At 47.0% G+C, this 24,374-nt stretch overlaps 1 protein-coding gene across 2 annotated transcripts in view; it reads left to right on the forward strand.

Moving 5' to 3' along the window:
* Positions 1 to 1,957: 1,957 nt before the first annotated feature.
* The window catches only part of UBE2F (ubiquitin conjugating enzyme E2 F (putative)), a 55,172-nt gene continuing 32,755 nt past the window's right edge, over positions 1,958 to 24,374 (forward strand). The window contains exons 1-4 of one of the 2 annotated variants that reach the window (XM_044241943.1): positions 1,958 to 2,077; positions 6,696 to 6,829; positions 16,403 to 16,432; positions 20,073 to 20,138. In XM_044241943.1, the coding sequence (XP_044097878.1) occupies positions 6,712 to 6,829; positions 16,403 to 16,432; positions 20,073 to 20,138 (214 nt within the window). In that variant the 5' untranslated portion in view covers positions 1,958 to 2,077; positions 6,696 to 6,711. Of the gene's footprint in view, positions 2,078 to 3,628; positions 3,736 to 6,695; positions 6,830 to 16,402; positions 16,433 to 20,072; positions 20,139 to 24,374 lie in introns of those variants that run through there. The other variant, XM_044241944.1, reaches the window with a different exon arrangement.

The raw sequence follows: 24,374 nt of genomic DNA on the forward strand, positions 1-24,374 counted from the left end.
AACCCACTGAGCCACCCTCAAAATATCTTTTTTTTAGAAGATTTTATTTATTTATTTGAGAGAGAGAGAGAGAGCGCCTGAGCAAGGGTGGGGGGAGGAGCGTGAGCTGGGGGAGGGGCAGAGGGAGAAGCAGACACCTTACTGAGCAGGGAGCCCAACACAGAGCTCATTCCCAGAATCTTGAGATCATGACCTGAGCTGAAGGCAGCTGCTTAACCAACTGAGTCACCCAGGCGCCCCTCAATATATCTTATTGTAGTGTACTCACCCTTCCTCTTCTCACAGTGAGATGAAGTGAGGGGAGTGACCTAGGCATTATGACATAGCATTAGGCTACTATTGATCATCTAACACTACATCTGAAGAAGGATCACCTGCTTCCAGACTGCAGTTAGAACTGAGGGTAACTAAAACCTTGGAAAGCAAAACCACGGATAAGGGGTGGGGGGAACTACTGTAACAAAATACCAGTTTCAGGATGTGATTGTGAGTTTACAATGTAGGGAGCCTGAAATAAACATCAGGTGAAGGAGCAAGGCAGCCTCGAGAAGTGGAGCTAGAAATGGCTGCATTTACCCACAGTGGTGAGATTTGGAGCACTGGGCACTGCAGCCTGTCCTACACAGAGTGGCCCCTAAGTGAGTGAGGCAGGCCTTCAAGTCATTCTAATGGTCCCTTCACCTGCTGCCTGGCTGCACCGTCTTATCCTCTCTCACCAGGACTCCAGCAACATGTGCATGCAGTACTTATCAAGCAGATGGATTTTGACCACATGTTGTGTGACAGGATGGGGGAAGGCACATAGAAGGATGGGGAACGTGGCAGAGGAGGGATTGAGGAGCTGAACTTGGAGAAACAGGCAGTGACAGGAAGTCTCCAGCACCAAGAAGGGGAAGCACAGAACTCCCATAAAGTCATTGAGGGACACCTGCACCTCCCAGAATGTGGGGCCTCTCTAAGCAAGCAGTGTCTAAGTTTAGGAAAACAAGCGTTAGCCAGGCAAAGAAGGCGGGAAGTGTTCCAGAACAGAAGGAATACCATGGGTTGGTTCTTCACTGGTCTTCCTGACTCCTTGCCTGGCTCACCTCCCACGAGCTCAATGAGAGCCAGAAGCTTCTTTTAGAAAGAAAACTTAGTCACTCCACTGTTTAAAACCATTCAATGGGGCTTCTGGAAATAAAATTCTAACTCCTTGGCTCTTTCTTCCCGGTCCACGTGGTGAACCTCATCTTTTCGACGACCCATTCCTTCAGGAGTCCTCTTGTCTGACTCCTCCACCCCAGCACCTATTTCAATCACAGGGGTACAAATGGACATGAGAATTTGTATTCAACAAGCTAGAAAAAGATAAAGCAGGTATTTTACACACGTGTAATAGGAGAAAGACAAGATCAGGAAAGGGTCCAGGCACTCCTGCAGGCTGCCTCGAAGCACACCTCGGGGTTGATGGGTGGCTGCTGCACACCTGACCGCCCCGCCCCTCACCCCTGACGCCTGGTCCTTCGCCCCCAGGGCACTGTGCCGCGCACAGAGCGGGCACCCCATCCACCGAGGCGGGCAGCTCAGGCCCAGCAGCTCCTGCTTCGCAGGCTGCGCCCACCACCTCTGAGGCGCAGGTCCAGACGCCACACACCACAAAATGAATGGAGGTAGGAACGCGGCTCGGAGCCCCGGGCAGCGGGGTGCGCAGACTCCAGAACTGTGGGGAGGACCCCGCCCCCGGTCGCTACTCGCCAATCAGCAGGGGCGGCGAGTTTTACGCCCCCCCCCCCCGACCGCGCCTTCTGCCAATGAGCGAAGTCCGGGAGGCCAGCTGCCGAGCCCAGCCCTGGCGGGCGCACGCCGCTGTTCGCGTGTCAGGCTCCAAATAAAGTTCGTCCAGGCTTTGAATTTTTTTTTTAAAGCGCCCGCTGCCATCGCGGCCGCCGCGGGCGAGAGCCGCCGAGTCCCCGCCCCGCTACTTCCGGTCCCGCCGCCCGGAGCCGGTGCGGCTGTGAGGGGCCGTGTGTCGCCGCCGCCGGCCGGCCGGGCATGGTGTTGGGTGCCGGGCCCGCCTCGCCTGTCTCGGGGTGCCCAGGTGAGCAGCGCGCTGCCCCGCGGCGGGAGAGGGGCGGCCGCGGGCCTCCGGGCGGCGCCGGTACCGCGGGCGGGCCGGAGGGCGGGCGGCGCCGGGGCCGCCTCAGGCCGCGCGCTTCTCACGGCCGGGCGCCGGCGGCGCGGGGTCGGACCGCCTGACTGGGAAAGGGCCGGGGCGCTGGCCGCCGCCGGGCTCAAGGGGCAGTCCGCAGCCAGCGTCTGCTTGTGCCGGCGCCCACACGGCCTCGCTCGCGCCCGCCGTCGCGGGGGAGCCGCGGGCCGCATTGTCCAGAAGGAAACGGAGCCCAAGGTCACCAGCCCGCCGGGGCCGGGGGCAGCGGGACTCGGACGCGGGCCGTCCGACTCCTCCGCCTCGGGAGTCCGGCTAGGCCCGGAGAGCGGCGGGGGTGAGGAGTGGGACTCCCGGCTCGTCGCCAACCCGCCCGTAGCTGCCCGGCGGCTGGGGACGGCCTCGGCTCCTTCGGAGGATTTTACCTGCATGGGGGGCTGAGAGGGGAAGGGTATCTTGGAATGATCTGAACAACAGGTCTTGGATTCTAGACCCGGTTCCGCTGGTGTGTAATCTTGGGTGTGGCCCTGCCCTTCCAGGGCTCAGTTTCCTCATTTGTCACATGAGGGGACGGGCCCTCCCCTGTCTGCAGTCGCTCGGGCCCTGGAGTGGACGCAGGATGGATTGGAGTGGCCCGAGAAGGTTTCTTGGAGGAGATATTGGACCCTGGATAGGAATCTGGTGTCCTGAGGAAGGAATAGGAGTACGCGGTGAAGGGAAGGAGGGCACTCCAGACCTGGGTATCATCAGATTAAACAGAAGATTCCAGAAATGGGAAAGCTGATGTTGAGGAGCAGGGAGGCGGGCGGCTTGCAAAGGATTTCTGGCTGGGTATGGGGATGAGGGTGGGTGGTGGGGGTCAGAAGGGTGGGAGAGACCTTCAGAGACAAATCATCACTGGGCTGGCTGGTGTGTGGCTTGAGACCTCCCCCCAGATTTGCCTGCACTTTAGGTAGTAGGTAGTGCAGGAGGGGGCATGTTTACTAATGAAAATAAAGGGTTGGGCTCCAAAGGTCGGTCTGCCAACCAAGGTGACTCCCCTGCCAGGTGGGAGGTTTCTGGGCCTTGGCATTCTGAAGGAGGAGGGTACAGTGTGGACATTTTTGTGTCCTGATAAGGGCCTCTTCGGCCAGAGAAGTTGGTTGTCCCCTAGTGACCTGCAGTCCCATCTTTTACTCTTTGAGATTGGGACTTTTCCACAGCAGGAAGATTTGCAAATTTGCAGTTCCTCACTCAGGAGCTGACTGGCTCCTGGTATCCCTCCCTGCACAGGTGACCTGGCCCGATGTTGCTACTACAGGCAGGAATGCCAAGTAAATATGACTTGATGATGAGACCAGTAATTGCATGCAGGAATCTTCTTTGAACAGCCTGAGAGCAAGTCCCACCCAGAGGAGGAACTAAATGGACTAAACCGGCTGACTGGGACTTGCGGAATAAAGAAACTGAGCATGCTGTTCTGTGCAGCTCATCTTGTCAGCAGAAATGCTGCCCTAACACTGTGTACTTCACAGTCAAGGGGCAGCTCTGGGGCCTTCTATGGGTGAAGCACTTTACGGAAGGAAAGAAGAATCCTGAAGCAACTGCAGGTGTTTGGCAAACTTATTGACAGTTTGAATAATTCTTTTTGTTCAGATCTCTCTCTTTTTTTTTTTTTTTAAGATTTTATTTATTTATTTGACAGAGAGAAATCACAAGTAGATGGAGAGGCAGGCAGAGAGAGAGAGAGGGAAGCAGGCTCCCTGCTGAGCAGAGAGCCCGATGCGAGACTCTATCCCAGGACCCTGAGATCATGACCTGAGCCGAAGGCAGCGACTTAACCCACTGAGCCACCCAGGCGCCCCTCAGATCTCTTTATAGAGAATTAATTTAACAGCTAAGGAAACATTTCCAAATTAGGCCTTAGGTTTATCCCTGCAATGGCATGCAGTAATAATACAGATGGTGGACAAATAGGTGGTCAGTATACACTTAGATCTTAGAATGCTGGGGGAGTGGGTTTAGTGTTCACTTTGATAGACAACAACACATGAGTATCCTTGTCTTTTATACCTTTCAGTCAGTGCCCCATCTATTTATTAAGGGCCACAAACTTGAAGATTGCAAGCCAGGAATCCAGCTCTTAGTGGAGTTGAGTATGAGGCATATTATGCCCACAGAGTAGGCTTCAGTGTGGAGTAGTAGGGGTAAAAAAGAATAAGCAGTGGGAAGCCTGGGTGGCTCAGTCAATTGAGCATCTGATCTGTGGCTTCAGCTCAGGTCTTTATCTCAGGGTCTGGGATGCAGCCCCAAGTTGGGCTCCTCACTCAGCAGGGAGTCTGCTTGGGATTGTCTCTCCCTCTCAACACTCTACCCTGCCCCACCCCCCACCCCTGTGCGTGCACACTCTCACTCTTTCAAAAAAAAAAAAAAGGCAGAATTCTCAGACTGCAGTGACACAGAAGAGCGTCTTGATGTGAGCCTTTGTAAACAAGTCTTGCCTTGGACCCTCCAAGTGGGTCCTTCAGGGCAGGCCCTCAGGGAGCTGGGTGTAGACCAGGCATGTGCCCTGGTACTTGCTTTTCCAAGGGGCTCTTTGTTAGGACTTTCCTAGAGTTCTGCCTACAGAACTCTCTTTACTCATGCTGGGCTTTTTTATTTTTTGCCATATTTGTATTGCCAAGGTCAGCTAGAGGATAAAAACCAATTGGACCTTGTGAAGGATGCTTGTCTTGGTCCATCTTCAGGCAACCCTAACCAGGTGGCAAGACTGATGTGCTCAAATCTGGGTGTGTGGTGGTAGACTTGGCTAGGGTGACAGACTCCCTATTGTTTAAGGGATTCCTGACAAGATTATTCCAAGTGGGGGCTAAGCAAAAGAACCTGGCTCTGGATGGTGCTTCTGTTTCTGGTAGGTATAGACTGGAGCCCCTATGGCTGTTTGACTATGCCTACCCCAAGCCCCACTCCCTTGTGAGGGTACCAAACCAATACCTCCCTGCCCTGGGTAAAGCTGAGATGTCTGTTGGTTATGGTCCAGGCCGCTGTGTACGTTCACCTGGGGAGATGGCATGGTCAAGTGATAATGAAGAAACTAATGTTGGTTTGTTTTCACATTTGTGTCCACGTTGTTGAGGTATGATTGAAGTACATGAAACTGCACATATTCAAAGTATGCTGTTAGATCAGTTGATGTGTATCTCTATACCCTTAAAACCATCATCACACTCAAAATGTTTGCGAAAACCTTTTGAAAATTTTTTTACTGATGTTTCTGTGGTTACTGCTTCTGGCAACTGAATGGCCTCATCCAAGCCAGTTCCCGGGCTCCCATCGTCACAGGATCTACATCAGTTTTAAAAAGAAAAAAAAAGAGTGGGACTTGGGGGTTGGAGGGGGAAGGCCTTCCCAGATTTGAAATTTTAGGAGCTTGGAAGGCTAATGTGCAATAGAACCATCTTTTGAAGCATTTAGACCAATGATTCTAAAAGGGATTAGTTGTGTGTTTGTGTGTGGGTCATATAGAATATGGAAGATCATATTCAGTAGGTTTCTTTTTTATGGCATAAGTAATAGAAAATAAAATCTGAAAGTCTTTGGAGGAGGGAAAGATACACAGAATAAGATGATATGAGAAGTGAAAAACTTGGGTTAAAAATGGTTAAAAATACCAGTGTGGGAAGCGTATTCTTATTTTAGCTTTCAGTATCTTGGCCTCAAACTAAAAGTTTTATGTTTGGGTCAAGTTTCTCATTTGGAAGTTTTAGATCGTTTTTCTTTTGAAAACAATCAGAATAGTGTTGAAAGGAAATAATATGAACGGAACAAAGGAATTATGGGAATATTGGGCTGGTGACCAGTTTTTGTGTTTGGTCTTTATTGTCCTTCACAGTGAGCTTTCAGTGAGTTGTAGGGAATGCCTGAAGCACGGATGGATTGGAAGCAGCCACTGAAGAGAATTTAGTTTGGGGCATTAATTATGACTTAATACTGATCTTTATACTGCCTAAAAAATGGAAATAAGATATAACATAAATAAATGCAAAGATGCTTCTTAAGGTTTCAGCCATACCTTGGTTAGAGGAAGAAGAAAAAGAAAGCATTGCTTTGCTTCTTCCTTCCCAGGGCTGATGCTCCCTTCAGTCTGCAATGGGCCAGGCACAAGGGACACCACACACACAGGTGCATGGTCCCTGCAGCAGAGAGGGGCACCCTTAGCTAGAGGACAGGGGTGGGCCAACATGAAACCCGTTGGTGGAGACTCCCCTAAACCACGAGCTCATGGGAGCTTTGTCACCACAGTGTCCCAGGGCTTGGTGCCCAATGAGTGTTAAATGCATGGCTTTCCCTTCTTAAAATTTTTGTGTACTTTAAAAAATTAGACTTACAGAGGATGGCATGGAGATTTCCCAAATTAATTATAAAGGAATACAGTCTTATGAATGCGCCTTATCTGCTGAATTTTTCTGTGACTTAATTATAGGAAAAAGTCAACCACCTATGGCCTTGTCTTCAATTTCCAGTCATTGTCTAGAGACGTGTCCATAACCCTGCCTTTGGTCTGTCTCAGGGTAAAGGCAGCAGTAATGCTGACGCTGGCAAGCAAACTGAAGCGGGAGGACGGTCTCAAAGGGTCCCGGACGTCAGCCACGGCCTCCGACTCCACTCGGAGAGTGTCTGTGAGAGACAGGCTGCTTGTTAAAGGTAATGTAATCCTTGTGAGCTGGTGTCTCTCCTGTAACAAAATGAACTCTGACTGGAGGCTCTTTGGAGATATGAAGCGCCCATTTGCTGAGTAGGAATACCTATTTGAAAATATCTAAAAATATAATTGCCTATCGCTTTCAAAGACTTTGCACTATGGGAATACTGAGGACAAGAAAATGTGGTACGACTTACACACTTCGAATGTGCTCTATAGGGGCTGCCAGAATGCCTGTGGGAGGACGCTGGTACTCTGGTCTCAGTGCTGTCAATGTCTGGCTGGTTGTGGGCTGGGAGTGGGGAGGGGCGTGTATCTTTCTTTCTTGTGCTCAGTCCCAAGGAGTTCCAGACTCCCTCTCTTAACACCTCAGCACAAGTTTCTGGTCTGTAAAGGGAGGGACTGGAATTCAGTAATCTCTAGGATCCTTCTGTACCATATTCAAGTCACAGCCTGAAGAGAGTCTACAAAATTAGTTCCCTTCACAGAATTAATAACTGAGTGTCCTAGAGCTGTAGTCTTTGGAAAAGGGTTTTTGTAGTGTGTGAATGTGCATGCGTTTGTATGGCATTTTTGCATTCATTCATTAATCAAACTTCTGTCAAGTGCAAAGGCAGTTTCCTGGGGTCATGAGGACTACAGAATAGGAGGAAGACAGAGTTCCTGCCTTAAGGAACTTAGAATTTGCAGCACTTTCTACTTTATGGCTTGTGTCTACATTTCTTAAGTGTAAAGGAGCTAGGAAGCAATGAGCTTTACAGTTGGTTAGGACTGCCTGTTTTCATGTTGTATCAGGTAGACACCATGAATTGGCTGGCATCTGTGAAACAGACATAATGGCAGGAGAGCTAGTGTGGGTGGATGCACTGTTTATCCTTCTCGGGAACAAGGCACTGCTGAGCTTGGCAGGAGTGGCACCAGGAAGGCATCAGCTTTAGGGAGTCTAATGTGGTGCGCTCTTCCTTATTCTTTCTGCCCCTGAATCTGGCCTTGGCGCTGGTTTATCTAGCCTGATGGATGATTGACTAATGATGGAGTAAGAATCATTTCTTAGGTTTTGACATTACCCACTATGTCAGACTAAATTCATAATTTGTGATGGCACTGCAGGGGTCAAGAGGGTGGGACATGAGCTACAGCTCCTCGCTTAGATGGTACCGATACAACTTGAGTCTCTTTCCCAGGTGCTGGTTCGAGGGTTCCATCTGTGGAGGAAGCCAGGATCCAAGCAAGCTGGGAAAGGGGTTTGATGTGATGTCATGGTCCTTAAGTGGAGGGTGTTTAGTGCCCCGGAGCTATAGTGAGGAAGGCCCAGGTAGTAGCTGTGGAGGAGCAGGTGGAAGCAGCAAGCAGGCTGTCTTCTGTCTTCTTCACTATGTCCTTGTCGTGGTTAATAGCTTTTGTACACAGGGCACTTGGAACCAGGCCCTCCTTTGGACACTTTGTAGGACACTTCTTGTTTGACTTTTGCTCAGCCTTGCCAGGTGGGTGGTTCATTTTGGAGCTAAAGGACTGAGACTCAGAAAGGTTAAGAAATGTGCCCAGATTATAACTTTTTTATAGCAGCACAGCCAGACTCACATTCTGGGGGTGGGGTAGGCTCTAGGGGAGCAGACACAACAAGCAGAAACTGAATGAGCAGAACAGAAGGGCACGTCCACTGAAGAGAGCATTCAAGGAGGTTCGGAGGCTTCTGCACATGTCCACCCTGCTCAGGGATTCTCCTGGCAGCTCTCAAATGGCTCTAGGGCCTGATGCAGCCCTGGGGAGCCCATGGAGGCTCATAAAGCTGGACTCCGCCCCCGCTCCCAGGACAGATGTCTTTGGCTGGGTTTACAGGGCTTTGATAAAGTCCTTAGACTTTGTGAGACTCATCAGAGAGAGGTGCAAAACTACCTTGTGGGGCCACCTGTTTCCATCCTCCCAGGGCACTGGTGATGATCAGGTTTCTGGGGTAGTTGTAGGCAGCAGGGCTCAGTGTAACACACGCCTCATGTGGCCTGCTCCCTCTTGCCTCAGGGGACTGTTGGACCAGGCTGGGCTGGCTGGTGGTGAGCAGTTTGGGCATTTGGGGAGTGTGGGTAGAGAGCCACGGTGGGCCTGGCCTGAGAGAGGGGGCTGTGAAGAGCAGACGTAAAATGAAGGATGCTCTGATGATCCGTGAATGCCTGATCTGCACCTAGAGCACTCCTTTGCTTGGCTGGATTTGGGGGATGTATTCATTCTGGGGATTTCGGATGGCAGAAGTGTGTGGAGTCCAAGAGTCCATGGCCTTGTGGGGCACTTGAGGGGTGATCATGGTGAAGTTCTTTCTAGGGAATGTCCCCTTTGGGAACTTGGAGAGAAGTTGGATGTCTGAGTTCAACAAGATTGCTATAGTCAGCACTGTCCTCCTGGTCTGTGGCTTTGGCTTATGTGGGAATGTTACTCATGACGATCATTAGTTTGTAGAAAAGTGTGTTAATATGTCTTGGGATTCAGTGCCATAGGCTGAATTCCTAGGATTGGGGAATTGGTATCAGGATAGTTAAAAATGAGTATCCCTGGGACTGACACCCATGGAGGGAGGTGAAGGACTCAGGAACAGGCAGAGCAAGAAATCAAGCTCTGGGGAAGGCCCCAGACAACTTCTGCTTTGGGCAAGCATAGCCTTCAGAGCAGTACCCAGTCAAGTGAGATGGTCAGGTTTTCCTGCTCTGCATGGATCAGTTGCCAGAGGGGCTGCCCTGAGAGGAGTGAGGAGCCTGGGGTGAGGGGGTCTGTGCAACCTACACAGTCCTGGAAGGACTGAGAGCTGAAGGCCATCTGCTGAGAGCCCTGTGAAGGTCTGAGGAGGCAGGGAAGGCTATGTATCCCATGGCCCAAAGGTACGGGATCTGGCTTGGTGCAGATGGCAATAGGGTTGAGCTGATTTGAGCTGATAGATGGGGGAGATTGGAGGTTGGCAGGGACAGTTGGTGCTAACGGTGAGGGCCGGTAGTGGCTGCAGAGCTGTAGCTCCTCTTCCTTTTCTTGCCTTTGGAAGGCTGGAATCCACTGTCCATGGAAAAACTGTAGCTTACCTTGGAGCAGCTGGCCGGGGGAGGCCTCTGCTGTGCCGGTACCTTGGTCACAATAGCTTTTCATTTGCACCCCTTAGGTAACTCAGGGACATCCTCCAGACTGGAACTGGAAGGATGCTTATAGCAGCAGTCCCTGGAGGGTGTGGAATAATCGAGTGTTTCTGGACTAGGACTGAGGGCTGCTGTCTGCCCTGAATCCTAGGAGCTGGGGTCACTGGAGAGAGATCTGTGCAGGTCTGGTCCTAACTGGGGAGCTATCACCAGTGTTTTTAATCACAGGGCAGATGGTGCTGAGTTCCTGGTGGACCTTTGTGGGGCCACTGAGCCCATAAAAGTTCTAAGTCTGATGGTACACCCTACCTGCCAAAAAAGCATAGCAGGGTCTTAGCTAGCCCAAGCTTGGCACTTTTTGTATAATGGGATTGTGTGTGTCTTCTTTGATTTCTTCGTTCAGCAGGCATTTGAATATCCCTACTGTGTGCCAGCCTATTCCTAGTGATCCCTAAAGACCCCAGAGGGCTCCAGGCACCCTGGCAGGAACCTTTCACCTCTATTAGTCTTTGTTAAATGTGGAGACTTGGATTGAGCTGAGTTCAGGGCCAGTTCTGGAATTAGGGGAATAAGAGGGAATGAATCTGTGTGTGCCTTTATCCATCCCAGTCCTCACATCTCAGGTGGTTCCTGGCATTCTGGGGGTGTAGTATGTGGCCCTCCATGCTCCAGGCCTGGCTGCCCACCTACATGTGCTTCCCGGTATCCAGGGTGCAGGTGCCTCCTTGGGTCAGCTGCTGTGTCCACATGAGCAGCCATGGGATGGGATAGGAAGGGCCCTATTCCGATGGAGTTCCTGGAAGAATGGGGGAAAGAGAACCATTTATTGTTCTCCAGAGCTGCTTTCTCTGTGCCAGGCCCTGCCCAGGACTCAGAGGTTGGGCTCAGGGGCTTGCCATGCTGGCAGAATATTCAGAGCACTTAGCAGCACTACAGTATGTATTTTTAAAAACCTAAAGAGTAGGGCACCTAGGTGGCTCAGTGGGTTCAAGCCTCTGCCTTCGGCTCAGATCATTATCTCGGGGTCATGGTATTAAGACCCACATTGGGCTTTCTGCTCAGTGGGGAGCCTCCTTCCCTCTCTCTCTCTGCCTGCCTGCCTACTTGTGATCTCTCTTTCTGTCAAATAAATAAATAAAATCTTAAAAAAAAAACACAAAAACCAAACCTGAAGGGTGCCTGGCTGGCTCAGTTGGTAGAGCTCATGACTCTTGATCTCGGGGTTGTGAGTTTGAGCCCCATGTTGGGTGTAGAGCTTACTTAAACATAAAATCTTAAAAGATAGTAAAAATAAAAATAAAAAATAATAGCTGGAGCAGTGGCCCAGAGAAGAAGAATCCTGGTAAAATGGAGCTAAGGCAGCTGGCTCCAAGGTTAACCTTTTAAAAAGGCTTTGTTGAAGGGTTAACTACCAGTCAGATTGCCCAGGAAGCTTGGTGGCCCCACTTAGGTGTACCTCGTAGCCCAGTAAGGCAAGGAGGATTGTGGAAGACAGATGAGGTTTCAAGTTGGCCTCGTCAGATCGTGTTTAAAGTACGGGTGGCATGAGGCCTTGAGTTCCATTCACATTGGTACCCTGTCTCTGCTGTAGCACCTCTGCTAGTTTTCAGGGTTACAGCCTTGCTCCCTCAGAGTGTGGAGGGCACTGTGAGTGCTCTGGGCCTAGCCTGAGTAGGAGGGCTGATGTGAGGCTCCATAATGTCCGAGTCCTCAGTCCTCGGCTCTGCAATAGCCCTAGTTCATGTGTCTCCCCGATAAGGGTACTGTGCATGGATGCTGAAACAGCAGAAGGGGTACTTAATGTATGAAGACCGGCGGGAAGCTAAGAGAGAAAGTTCCAGTCAAATCTGAGAGAGAGTGTTCAGGTGGAAGGAGGTAATTGAGTCTTCTGGGAAGTAGCTGCATCTCTCCCTGGGTGGAATGGCACAGCTGTCCTGCCCCATGGGGCTTGGAGCTGGCTCTTGCCAAGAGCTATCTGTGTCTCTGATTGGCTCCTTGTCTTAGCTCAGATTCCCATAGGCAGATACTATAGATTGGGCGGCTCCAGCAACACATGTTTATTCTCATGGTCCTAAAGGCTGGGGACTCCCAAGATCAGGGCATCAGCAGATTTAGTTCCTGGTAAGGACCCCTTCCTGGCCGGCAAGCACCAGGTATCTCTTACAAGGGTACTTACCCCGTGTCGTGAAGGCCCACCCTCATGACTTCTACTGCTGACCACCTCCCAAAGGCCCCGCCTCCTAATACCATCACATGGGGGCGGGGCAGGGGCAGGGCTTCAACATAAGAACTTTGAGGGAACACAGCCCCTTCCACAGCCCTTTGGAATGCGTTGGGCCAGCTACACAAGGGGAAAGGCTTCTCACATCTCAGGACAGGCACACCAGGAGCTCGGGCAGCTTGCTGGCGAGAGTACTTATTTGTTAAGTGTTTTCTGAGCACCCTGTGTGTGCCAAGCCCAGGGCCAAGTACCGGGGTTGTGGGGCTGCATCATACTATACAGTCCTTGCCCTGAAGAACGCGCAGATTTGAGGGGCAGCCAGTGTAGAAACAACAAGAGCATTGTGTTGTGAGGAGCCTGTGGCAGAAAACGGAGAAGATGTGTCGTGTGGGGGCCACTGTGGTCATTGGGTGGATTTTGTAATCTGATATCTAAGGGCAGTCGTGCTTCAAGTGGGCTCTGTGGTTTGCTCTTTAGTTAGAAAGGAAAAGAGTCTAATTCTCAGAAGGAAGTTGTGCAGCCTCGGAATTGTGCAAGGTGCCCCCCAGAAAGGCTGGGCCGCTGAGGGGTAGAGGTGTTAGCATCTTGGAACAGGCGAGACTTTAGCAGGTTAAAAATACCCGAACCTCTTGCTATTTTACAGGGAGGGGTTGTGTCCTGCAGGCAGTGAGGTCACGCAGGGAAGGGCTGCTGCTTTGCAAAGAGGCCTCTCAGGCATATGAAGCAATTCGCTTGTTTCTTTGGCCATAGACTTGTACCTGGATTCTAAGGCTATAGCTACTGATATTAATGAATTCTTATTTACCATCATTTGAAGTGTAGAGAAACTGTGTGTCATTTGTGACAACGCCATGAGGATATGTGGCTCTTTTATCTTCTGCACTGGACTGAACTGAAGTGCTGAGTATCTTTACTGAAAGTCTTGTGCTCCCAAGATTGTATTTCTTGCCTGCTCTTGGACCCAAAGCCTGCAGAGGCCCTGACTGTGGTGGGGCTCTGCTGGCCCTTGTCCACTCCCCTTGACTAACACTGTACCTGGAAATGCAAGCATAAGCTCATCTTTGGACTTGAATTCTAGTCGATAAAGTGAAGTTATTAAATCCATCTATGTAAATAGCTGTGTGTGGATACTTTAACATGGCCAAGTATCTTGTAACAGTTTCTGATACCTGTGGAGAGTAAGAACTTCAGAGCCCTAGATCCCCCATCAGACTTCTGGTGGGATGGATCTGTGTAGGACGAGCAGTGTGAAAAGCTCAGCAGGTACTGAATTAAGGGGATGAATGCACAACTGCAGGTTTTACTAAAAATTACTGAATCGTACACTAAAAGTGGGTCTATTTTATAGAAAATTGTACCTTACCACAGCTATTTTTTAAAGAGGGGGTGCAGCAAAAAAACTCCCAAGGTGAGTGATGTGCAGCTAGGGCAGAGATTCGCTGCACAGCAGTCAGGCTTCCTGGGGACATAAGCCTCATGCCCCCTGTCCCATCCCTTTGGTGCAGGGGTCTGTTCTGTTGCTTGGTCACCACCACACCCTTGGTCAGTGCTTTGCTGTCCTCTTGTGTCGTAACCTCCTTCTTCCCCATCTTTTGGCAGGAGACGGTCTTCTCAAACATTCTGCTTCTGTTTTGTGGCCCCTTCTCCTCAAATCCTCTGAGCATGTTTTCATTTCACTGGGTGTTCCTTAAAGCTGGACTCCCAGAGTTCTCCCAGCTGTGGACGGGACAGACTTGACGGGGAAAGCCAGTTCTAATGTCAGTCTCTCAAAATAAGGGCCCCCAAAGACAGTTTTTTCTAAGTTCTTACCAGCAAGCTAAATAATGCTATAATAAAAGACACAAATGCATGTAGTTGAAAAACATACATATAGGGAACATTTATTTTAAAGTGATTAATGAATGAGTCATTTGATAAAATACGGGCTTTTTTGATAAAACAAATGCTTGTGTGAGCGGCTGGAGGAGAGCATGGCTCTGGGCAGCGTCAGAGCGCTAGCACTGTGGTCTCGGCCCGCCTTGGCCGCACGCTGTTGTCTTTAGTGAGTGCCCTGCTCCAAGGAAGGGTGAGAACGCACGCGCCAGTCAGAAAGACAAAACTAAAGATCTCTGTGGTCATTAGAAGAATAATAATCAGTTCATAGGATTCTTAAATATGTTCATTTTTGTTAAGTGACTGTATTTTAAATGTACCACAACACAAAGCAGCCAAGAAAACAGGCTTCCCAGGCTTGCACATCATCACAGACTTGTTCCTTTTCTAGTCACACAGCAAGAGGATAACTGTCACTCCTCTCCCGGTGCCCTGCTCCACTGAATAGACCTGCTGTTTGTCTCTCCCAGGCAAGAGCATCGGGTAGAGCCCTGTAGCCCACATGGCACTGTTGCATTCCCCGACTCCTCCCTCCTCTGCCCCACTGCACCTTTCTGAGCGCCTATTCTAAATACCTGGAACCCAGAGCCAGCTCAGTTAGTGGGCTGCCTGTCTGTACCCAGATTCTCAAATGGCTGCTATTAAAGGTCTGGAGTCTCTCAGATCCTTGGCCCCGAAGTGGAGCTATCTGCTAGTCTTCCCACTAATGCGTTAAGTGTTCAGCTATACCACATGATGGCCTCTTGCCCTCTCCTTCCCACCACTCCGTACTTGACGTGAAGGAACTGAGGAATTGTCGTATCTACTGCTTGTATATTTTGACCACCCATTTGCTTCTTAGTTTTTTGTAATCTGGTTTCCATCCTGTCACCTGCCTTCCTGCTGTTTGTAGTGCCCTCAGCAGTGTCTAATCCACATGGGATGGCCTTGACTGGGTCCTCATTTCCCTTGGATCAGTCTGTCCCCTGAGTCACTGTGTTCCCCCTGTGTCTCCTATTTTTCCACCTTTTTTCATGAGGGACTCCCTTGCTTTTGTCTTCTACTCTGCCACACTTCATTCTTTTCACTAGTCTCCCCTCTGTCAGTCTCATCTCTCACCTCGGCCCTAGCCACGCACCCAGATTGCAGCTTCTTCCTCCCAGGACTTCCCAGCATGTCAGCCCTCTGCCATATCTGACCCACCTGCCCCTCACAGCTGGCAGATCCTTTTGTCCTCCATGCGCTCAGGCACCACAACCCTCCCTGCCTTTGCTAGGCCTTTGCTGTCTTGCAGAGTGCCCATCTCACAGGTCACTGACCTCTGCTTTGCCCTTTCTAAAATTGTCCTCTTGAGGAAAGTTTGGAAGCTTGTTCAGAAGTGTCCCTCTGCTCCTTACTGCTGCAGATTTAAGTTGAGAATCCTAAGCTGGGCACTCAAGGCCCTCCGAGATCCTGGCCCTGTTTTTCCTCCTTGTTTCCTGTTGCTCTCTTGCTTCGTACCCATTGCTCTGGCTGCATTGTGTGCCTTCTGGTTTCTGTGCTTGTCTGTGTTCTGTGCTTTTGCACATCACTAGCTTAGCTTCGAGGAATCCATTCTTCTTCTGCTGGCCTTCATACTTCATACTATTCTTTAAAGCCTGGCCCATAGACCTCCTTTTTCTAGTCTCCACAGCTGGGAGCAATCTTTGTGCTCCCAAAACCCCAGAGCACATTCTGTTATGTCTGAGACACCACTGATTTGCCTGCCCACTTATTTCTGGGTGCCCCCAGACCTCAGCTCTTAATAGTCATAGTGGGAGGTTGCGGCTTTGTCCTGGCCAAGGGGTGTGGGGCTTAAACACTGAATGAGTGATGACTCAAAGGGCCAAGGCTCCAAGCCCCCCTTCCTGGGGCTATAAGCAAGATGTTAACAGATAGCTGGATAACAGCACAGCCTGGGGCCCCGGCAGGAGGCAAAGTTTTCTCTCACTGGAGAAGTTCAAGCTCACACTGGGAGAGCCGCAGGGGAAGACAGGTCTAGAAGAACTGGAAGAGACATGTAAGTCACATTCCAAGGGCAGCAGTTCTGCTACGCGGGGGAAGAAGACTTTCAAAAACACTTTAGTGACCGGTTTACCTGTGGGTGATTTCTTTGTGAATTTTGAAATGATTTTCGTTTATACTAAGTACATTTTCAAGGGCCTGTGACTGTACTTCCTGGCATCCTACAGGTACCTTTGTGTCTTTGAAACAATTCCATGGCTTAACGTCTAAACATCAGACCCAGGGTAGGTGTTAGTTACTTTGGTCCCTTTCGTTCCTCAGCATCAGGGAAGAAGTTGCCAGTTTAGAGCTGGTGCTTTTATGTGGAGGCGTGACTGATATTAACAATAGTCTTTTTGTTTCCACAGAGGTTGCGGAGCTTGAAGCTAATTTACCGTGTAAGTATAGCATCCCACCCAGACAGTAAGTGCTGCAAAGTCATTGCATGGAGAAGCTTTTTTTTTCATGTTTTAATAACCTTGCATAGCCCAAAGCCTGGTTTTCCTGTGTGTTGGGAGTAAGTTTTAATTTTGTGCAGACAGGTAGCAGAATTTTGTCGAGGCTCAGGTGAGAGTGAGATATTTACCAGGAGAGGGGATGGGGCTGGGTTTCGTATTTGTTCCACAGTGTTCTGTCCTGTGTCCTCTTTGAGCGAAAAGATCTATAAATCAGTGACAGATGGTCCTGTTTTCATGAGTGTCAGTACCACCTTTTTGGTCCAGAAAGTGCTTGCCTGTAATGCATCTCTGTGCATGAGCTGGGGTGACTACACCCGTTATGTCACCAGGTGTCCTCACTTTGGTCCTTCCCCCTTGGACACACAGACCCACTGTGCAGTTCTCACTCGTGAGCAAGTTCACTTACTGGTCAGTTAGCTTGTGTGAGGTGTCAGAGGGTTGCTTTTCTTTTCCTATTATTAATCCCTTGCCAAATTTTAGTAATACCATTAAAGCCTGAACGTTTTGGCCATTTTAGTATTTTTTTTAAATTAGAACTTTTTATCATCATGTTTGGTTAAAAATAGTTCTGAGGCTGAGGATGTTTATCACTGTGAGTGAGATGTTTTATATGTGGGTCTCCTGGTCTGGGTGAATACTCTAGAGAGCTTGGTCTCTCCAGCCCACCTGACCCAGAGAAGAGAGGGCCTGTTCCTGCCACTAACAGCAGTTAGAAGAGTGATAGTGGGTGTGACCTTAAGTGATTGTACAATCATTTGTTAAGGGTAAGTACACATTTTTTTTGGAAAATTATTTTTAATGTGTGCTATTTATCTATGGGAATGGTGGGTTGTGATATTAAATAGGTTTCTTAGTGTGGGTCTCAGTCAAAATGTCTTAAATGTCTTAATGTCTTAAAAATCCCCGAATTGCTTGATCTCAAAGTTTTCTTCTAGTCAGAACTGGAAGGAAGTGTTTTGGGGTTCTCATAAAGGGTTTATGTACATATATTTATACACACATGCATATATGTAATCAAGACCACAAAAGCTTACTACTTTCACACAGTTCATTTTGTCCTCAAATAGGAGTCTTACTGAAATTGTTGGTTTTTAACCCATAGAGAATATTTTTAACCTTCTCTGAAATTTTGGTTTGAGAACAGTTAAACTTTGGGGGGACACCTCGCTGGCTCAGTCGGGGGAGCATACGCTCTTGAGCACAAGGTCATGAGTGCAAGCTCCATGGTAGGCAGGGAGCCCACTTTAAAAAAAAATTGCAAAAACAAACTGTGTAATTTTTTTTCAAACCAGGATTTTAACTAAACACCTTAGGTTCGAAAGACATCTCCCTAGCATTTCTGGCTAAAGTATCTGATTAAAGAGACCACATGCTATCTGTTTCTTCTCACTTTCTCCCTGCCCTCTGTGCTATCAGCGTGGGAGAAGTCTAAATTAGTTTATATAAGGAAGCCATTATTTCCAAAAGTACGCATCTCATTATTCTAAAGAGGAAACAAGAAGCCACCAAAAAAATCTCTAGTATCTTATCTAGTATTAATAATATCTCTAAAACATTAACAAGAAAAACAAAATACCTTGCTATGTAGCAGTGCTACTTAACAGTCATTCAGAACTTGTTTGGAGTTGTGTATATGCAAGTTCAGAGACATTTCTCTGTTGGCAAAAAATACCTCTTTCAGATAGATGGAATTATAAGATGTTAGCCCATGCCTGCAGACAGAGGAAAAGCTTTGAACTAAAACAAAACCTGTCTCTTAATTTTTTGTTGTTGTTAAGACTTTTTTGAGCTTTAGAATGTTTGATTCTTTTATTGATTGTTAATCTCCCTTGGTAACTTCTTTATTATTGGGGGGCCAATCTGTTCTAGAAGGATGGATTTCTGTTTATCCTTCTGAAATGAAGGAGAATGCCAAGTATGAAAACAAAGGAATGTTGCCGACTTCTGCCAGTCAGTGAGACATTCCCTAAGCCCTTGTCCTGCATTTCTGTTGCTTGGATCTCACTGGAAAGACAGCATTTCTCATTTCAAGTCATGATTAAGAGAAACGGGGGCGCTTGGGTGACTAAGTGGGTTAAGCCTCTGCCTGCAGCTCAGGTCATGATCTCAGGGACTTGGGATCAAGCCCCACATTGGGCTCTCTGCACAGCAGGGAGCCTGCCCCCCCCCACCGCCTGCCTCTCTGCCTACTCATGATCTCTGTCTGTTGAATAAATAAATAAAAATCTTAAAAAAAAAAAATTAAGAGAAATGAAGCCCTATCTATTCACATATGTGGTTCAGGCAAAAGTCTTGAACTTTATGGCTTCCGGCTTCATTATTTATAAAATTAAAAATGTGACAATGTAATCTCTAAGACCCCTTCTCGCTCTTCTAGATTAAGTTACCTTTTATTCTACAATGATTTTCTGAGGGATTGGAAAAAAAAAAAAAAAGCCCTACTAACAGTTCTGTGTGGTTTTTATGCCTCACGCCTGGCATGTTCATGAAGTAATGAAATGAGGTGTGATATAGGGAGAAGAGTCATGAACTCATCTTTAATTTGGGAACAAACCTTCTGTTGATAACCTGTGTGATCCTGGGCTAGTCGCTGAACCTCTCTGGATCTTTGTGTTACTTCATGCTTAAGGACATTGAACTAGATGATCTCTAAGGGCCATATTTAAGTCTAATTTGAATCGTCCTATTTTGATGAAATTTCATACCATTGTAAAACTAGACAAATATTTTCAGTGGTGGGACTTGTAAAGAATAAAGTCAGAAAGTGACCCAAGGAGTTTAGAATCTAATTTTCTGAGTTTATAGAATAATAGACAATTTCTACATATATTCATCCCTAATTTAGTGGCTATTTATTCCTTGTGTATTTACCATTCTTTGGTATCATTTGTTTGAAGGAAGCAGATTTATCCAGCTGCTCTGTCGTGCCACTAGCCCTTAGCTCTTTTCCCTGTGAGAACGCCTTGTCCTGATTCCCCAGACCCCTTCGGATGTGGCGCATTGGACGTAGGGCGTTGCCCTCTGAGCAGAGCGTTATTTCACCAGCAAAGCAAACTTAGCTACCAGTTGGTCTGTGGAGACATTTTTCCCCTCCTTTTTAATGCCATGGTAAACTCTAGGTATGAGTTAACTTCATGGGCACCCTTCTTTTGAACTTCAGTTTATTGTGGTGGGTGTGAATAAGGATGGTGGTGGGTGAATAGCCCAGAAGTTTGGCCTGGGTTCTTCTGGTTTTGCCATGTTTAGTTTGCCTTACTCACACGTGTTCATCTCCTTGAGATGTGGTTTTCTCTTTTCAAAGTAAACTAGCATAATTCTTGAAGTTAATGGAAAGACCTCAATTTTTAGTGACTGTTTAAAAGTTGAAAGAAACCATCTCAATTTGGAATTAGCAAATAAAAGACTATATGGCAAAATCACTGGTTTGCAATTTTAGCAAAGTGGCACAAATATTTGTCAAACCAAGAGCAAGGCAGTGTCTACAAACTCCTTCTTCTACTCCATGTGTGTGTTTCAAGGTCAGCCTCATAAGGACTGCTGCTAGCTCTCAGACCTTCCTGATGTGCTGTTTCTTTTGCAGGTACATGTAAGGTGCATTTTCCTGATCCAAACAAGCTACATTGCTTTCAGCTAACTGTAACCCCAGGTAATATTCTTACATACTTAAGTGTTAAAGTGATTTTTCAGACAGCAAAGCTGAAAGGCTGCCCAAATCTAGAACCTTTGGCTCGATTTATCCTCTCACTTTTGAAAGTGATGACAGTTACAACTATTCCATACGAAGACAAGATAAGTGCTTTGCAGTCAAGAAAGCTGAATACAGGGAATCTGTGGTATTCGGTGTATACTTGGAAATGAAGTATAGCTTTAATTACGGAGTGAAGGGCCACAGAAGCTATTAGTATGGTGAAGAGTGTGGGCTTTGGAATCATAAGTGGGTTCTGATCCTGCTCTGCCATTTCATGGCAGTGTGGTCATGGTTCATTTGCCTCTTCGCACAGCCCACCCAGCTAGAAAGCGGGGCCCAAATAGAACCTATCTCAAAGGACACTTATGATGATTAAATAGATAATGGGTGTGAAGCATTTCAGCCCAGGGTCTGGCACAGGGAGGTAAGCAGATTACCAGCTGTCCTCATTAGGACTGGTAAGTCTCCAAGCTCCAGGTGCCCTGGGGCAGTAACCTGTCCCTCCTTGATTGGACCAGACAGCAAGATGGAGGACTTGGGTTTTATCTTGCCACAGTTCAGCTTTGAATGTTGCAGAGTGTAGCCTGGCATGGACCACCGGTGTTTATGTTGGGCAGAGGGTGCTATGCTGTGGGCAGCCGGTACTGCTGTGGGGTAGGTGGGGAAGGGTAGGTGGGGTAGGCTGTGGAGGAAATGGAGGGTGTTATTTTATTTGGGGGATGAAACGGGAATAAACAATTGAGAATAATGAATCACTAGCTAATTAGAAAGTGCAAGAGAATACAGAATTTCAGTAGGCGGTAATGAACCCACAAATAAGACCTGACAATTGTCTCCCTGCAGGTAGGATGGATTATTTTCTGTGGAAGATGTTTTATAGTAACAGGAGAAATCCCATTTTCAAAATGTACTTGAAAACTTAAAAACTCATTTAGTCTGTGTAGTGGTTCTACAGACATATCCAGACATGTCCATAAACCCAATCTGGTACCATTTACACTAGGACGGAGTTAATATCAGAGCACAGCTGGTGGAGGTGGGGCGTTGCACGCGCCTGACGTCGAGAGATAACCATAGCTCAGAACTTTAAGCTAGGAAGTGATGAAAATTGTAACCATTCTTTGGCCACCTTCATAAAACATGGTGCATTGTGCTGTTTTTAGCAAGGGATATTGAGCACTTTAATATTCCTTGGTGACTCAGGGTCACCATTCCGAACATCATTTACTATTACTGCTGAGTAATGCAGAGTATTTTCAGAAATTATTGTGGTGGTTGAGATTGGTTCTGTGTGTACTAAGTGGTCTTAGACTGTGTGTTTGTAGTAAACGTGTTTACTTCCCTCTGCCTTTCTAGGGCATTTTCAGTGGCTGGTAGAGATTCTTTTGCTCTGCTCCCTGCCGAGGTGTGGGCTCCGTGGTCCTTCCCGGCCACTCAGAGACCTTTTTTGAGTTTGCCAGGCTTGTTAACATCTTACATGGGTTTGTGTCAAGTCCACCCTCTGAATAAGAGTTTCTCCTTTTGCTTTTGCTTTTTTTACGGAATTACATGGATGTTATGATTAAGATTATGACACCATCTTCTATGTTCTTATTGTTCTTGAAAGTGGACCACAGTTGCTGTTGTTTTGATATTCACTGTTGCATCAAATTAAAAAGTAACTTGTGTTTTGGTGTCTGTAACTATTTAGTACTTTAGCATTTATATTTGTAATTTGTAATATTTGTATAATCGTGTACATCACGGACACAATTATCACACTGAGCTACTGTGCTCAGCCTGCACTTCCCATGCTGTGTGTATGCCCATGGTTTGTGGTGTTAGTGTGTCAGAAAGCTGCTGGTTCCTGCCCTTTGTTATTAAGAGAAACATGGCAGAGACCTGCCAACCCTAAAAACTTGCCAACCCTAAAAATTTGTCTTAAAACAGCTTTTTGGAGTCCTACTCCTCTTAGTATTGGGAAGAAACTTAGAGACCTGCCTAACTGATAGAAGTTTTAACCAGGCCTAAAGCAGAGGGTTTGGAAAGTGGCACACTAGCAGCCGCCAGTAGTGGGCATGCTCAGCATTAGTAAGTTCTAGATGTTTGGATGGTCAGAGTGGGAGATCTGTATCGGTAGTTGAAGCTCAAAACTCTTTTTCACATGGCTCCTGGCAAGATAGTTCCTGTTAATACTGGGTAACATTGTCATAGTTTTGTTTTCAGACTGTTTTTGTGCTTAGGAATAAATGTACTCTTTGGAGAAAAGATGGACATGTATTTTGGTGGTAGAGGAAAAGAAAAGAACTGATTTTAAGAGGGGGAAAAGTCTCCACATCAACTCACAAAGTAAGAAAAAATACTAGTAAGTGAAACGAATTGAGAAAAAGCAAACACTTAGAGACTTGCTGAGATACTCCTGGGAGTCTTGGTGAAGTTGGAAGGACCCTGTGAAAACCTGTTGCTCAGCTAACTTGGCGGGGGGTGGGGAGGGGTCCCCTCAGCCTGCCTCACTGTGACTTGGCAGAGAGGAACAGGGGCTTAAATAACAATATTTTTAATTTTAGTTTTTACTTTTTAAGTAGATTTTTACTGAGGTATAAGATAATAAACAATAAAATATACTAATTTGGACTGTATGTAACCATAACCCTAGTAAAGATATTTCCAACATTTCCAAAATTCCCTTCTGCCTCTGCAGGCAGTTCCTTGCCCCTGGCTACCCACCCAAAATTCCTTTCTGATTTGTTAGCATAAATGACTTTTGTCAGTTCTTGAATTTCATATGAATGGAATCTTATATATGTACTCTTTTTCTGGCCTCTTTCATATAAGTTGTTTTAAAATTCACATGTATTGTATCAGTGGCTTCTTTCTTTTTATTTTATGAGTATGCCATAATTGCTTATTTTCCTATTCGTAGACATTTGAATTCTTTCCAGCTTTTTGCTATTAGGAATACAACTGCTATTAGCATTTTCATACCATCCTTTTTGTACTCCCTATTTTCACTCATTCATTCATTTTCTCTTTAATTTCACTTAAAAGTGAAATTTCTGAGTCACAGGAAGATCTATGTTTAGCTTTTTAAGAACTTTCTGAAGGGGTTGTACTATATACACTGTTCAGCAATGTATGAGAAATTCCAGTTGTTCTACATATTTCTCAGTATTTGGATATGAATAGTATTTCGATGTGGTTTTAATTTGCCTTTCTCCAGTGCTGGGATTTTGACTGAGATGGTGTTGACTTTATAGATCAGTTCTGTGGGAAATGGCATCTTCACAGTGAGTCTTGTCATGCATTAGCACGTGAACGTCTCTACTTACTCAGAGTTTCCTTACTGTCTCTTAGCAGTGTTTTTGTACTTTCCAGTGTATAGGTCTTGCAAATATAACACCAAGTATTTCTTTTTAAGCTGTTGTAAATGGTATTTTTTAAATTTCCGTTTTACTTGTTACTAATTATATAAAAGTACAATTGATTGTTTAATATATTGATTACATGTCCTGTCATCTTGCTAAATTCACTTACTAAATTCTAGTAATTTCTTTTTTTTTTTAAGATTTTATTTATTTATTTGACAGAGCGAGATCACAAGTGGGCAGAGAGGCAGGCAGAGAGAGAGAGGAAGCAGGCTCCTTGCTGAGCAGAGAGCCGGATGCGGGGCTCGATCCAAGGACCCCGGGACCATGACCTGAGCCGAAGGCAGAGGCTTTTAACCCACTGAGCTACCCAGGTGCCCCTAAGTTCTAGTAGCTTCTTAACATATTCTTGGGATTTTTATATCTGTGATCCTTGCATCTGGGGGTGCCTGGGTGGCTTAGTCATTAGGTGTCCGCCTTTGGCTCGGGTTCTGGGATCGAGCCCCACATTAGGCTTCCTGCTTAGCGGGAGGCCTGCTTCTTCTCTCCCACTCCCCCTGTTTGTTTTCCTTTTGTCGCTCTCTCTCTGCCAAATAAATAAAATCTTTAAAAAAAAAAAAAAGATCATTGCATCTGTAATAAAGACGTTTTTACTTCTTTCTTACCAGTATGTATGCCTTTAATTTCTTTTTCTTATTGCACTGGCTGTGACCTCCAGTATGGTGTTGAATAGAGGTGAGAGCACGTCTTTGCCTTGTTCCTAATGCTGGGGGAGAAGCACTTATTACTAACTAAATATGATGTTAGCTCTGGGTTTTTTTTTTTTTAAATATGTCCTTTTCAGGTTGAA

This window comes from Neovison vison, chromosome 3 (assembly GCF_020171115.1).
Source record: "Neovison vison isolate M4711 chromosome 3, ASM_NN_V1, whole genome shotgun sequence".
In the NCBI taxonomy this organism is placed as follows: Eukaryota; Metazoa; Chordata; class Mammalia; order Carnivora; family Mustelidae; genus Neogale; species Neogale vison.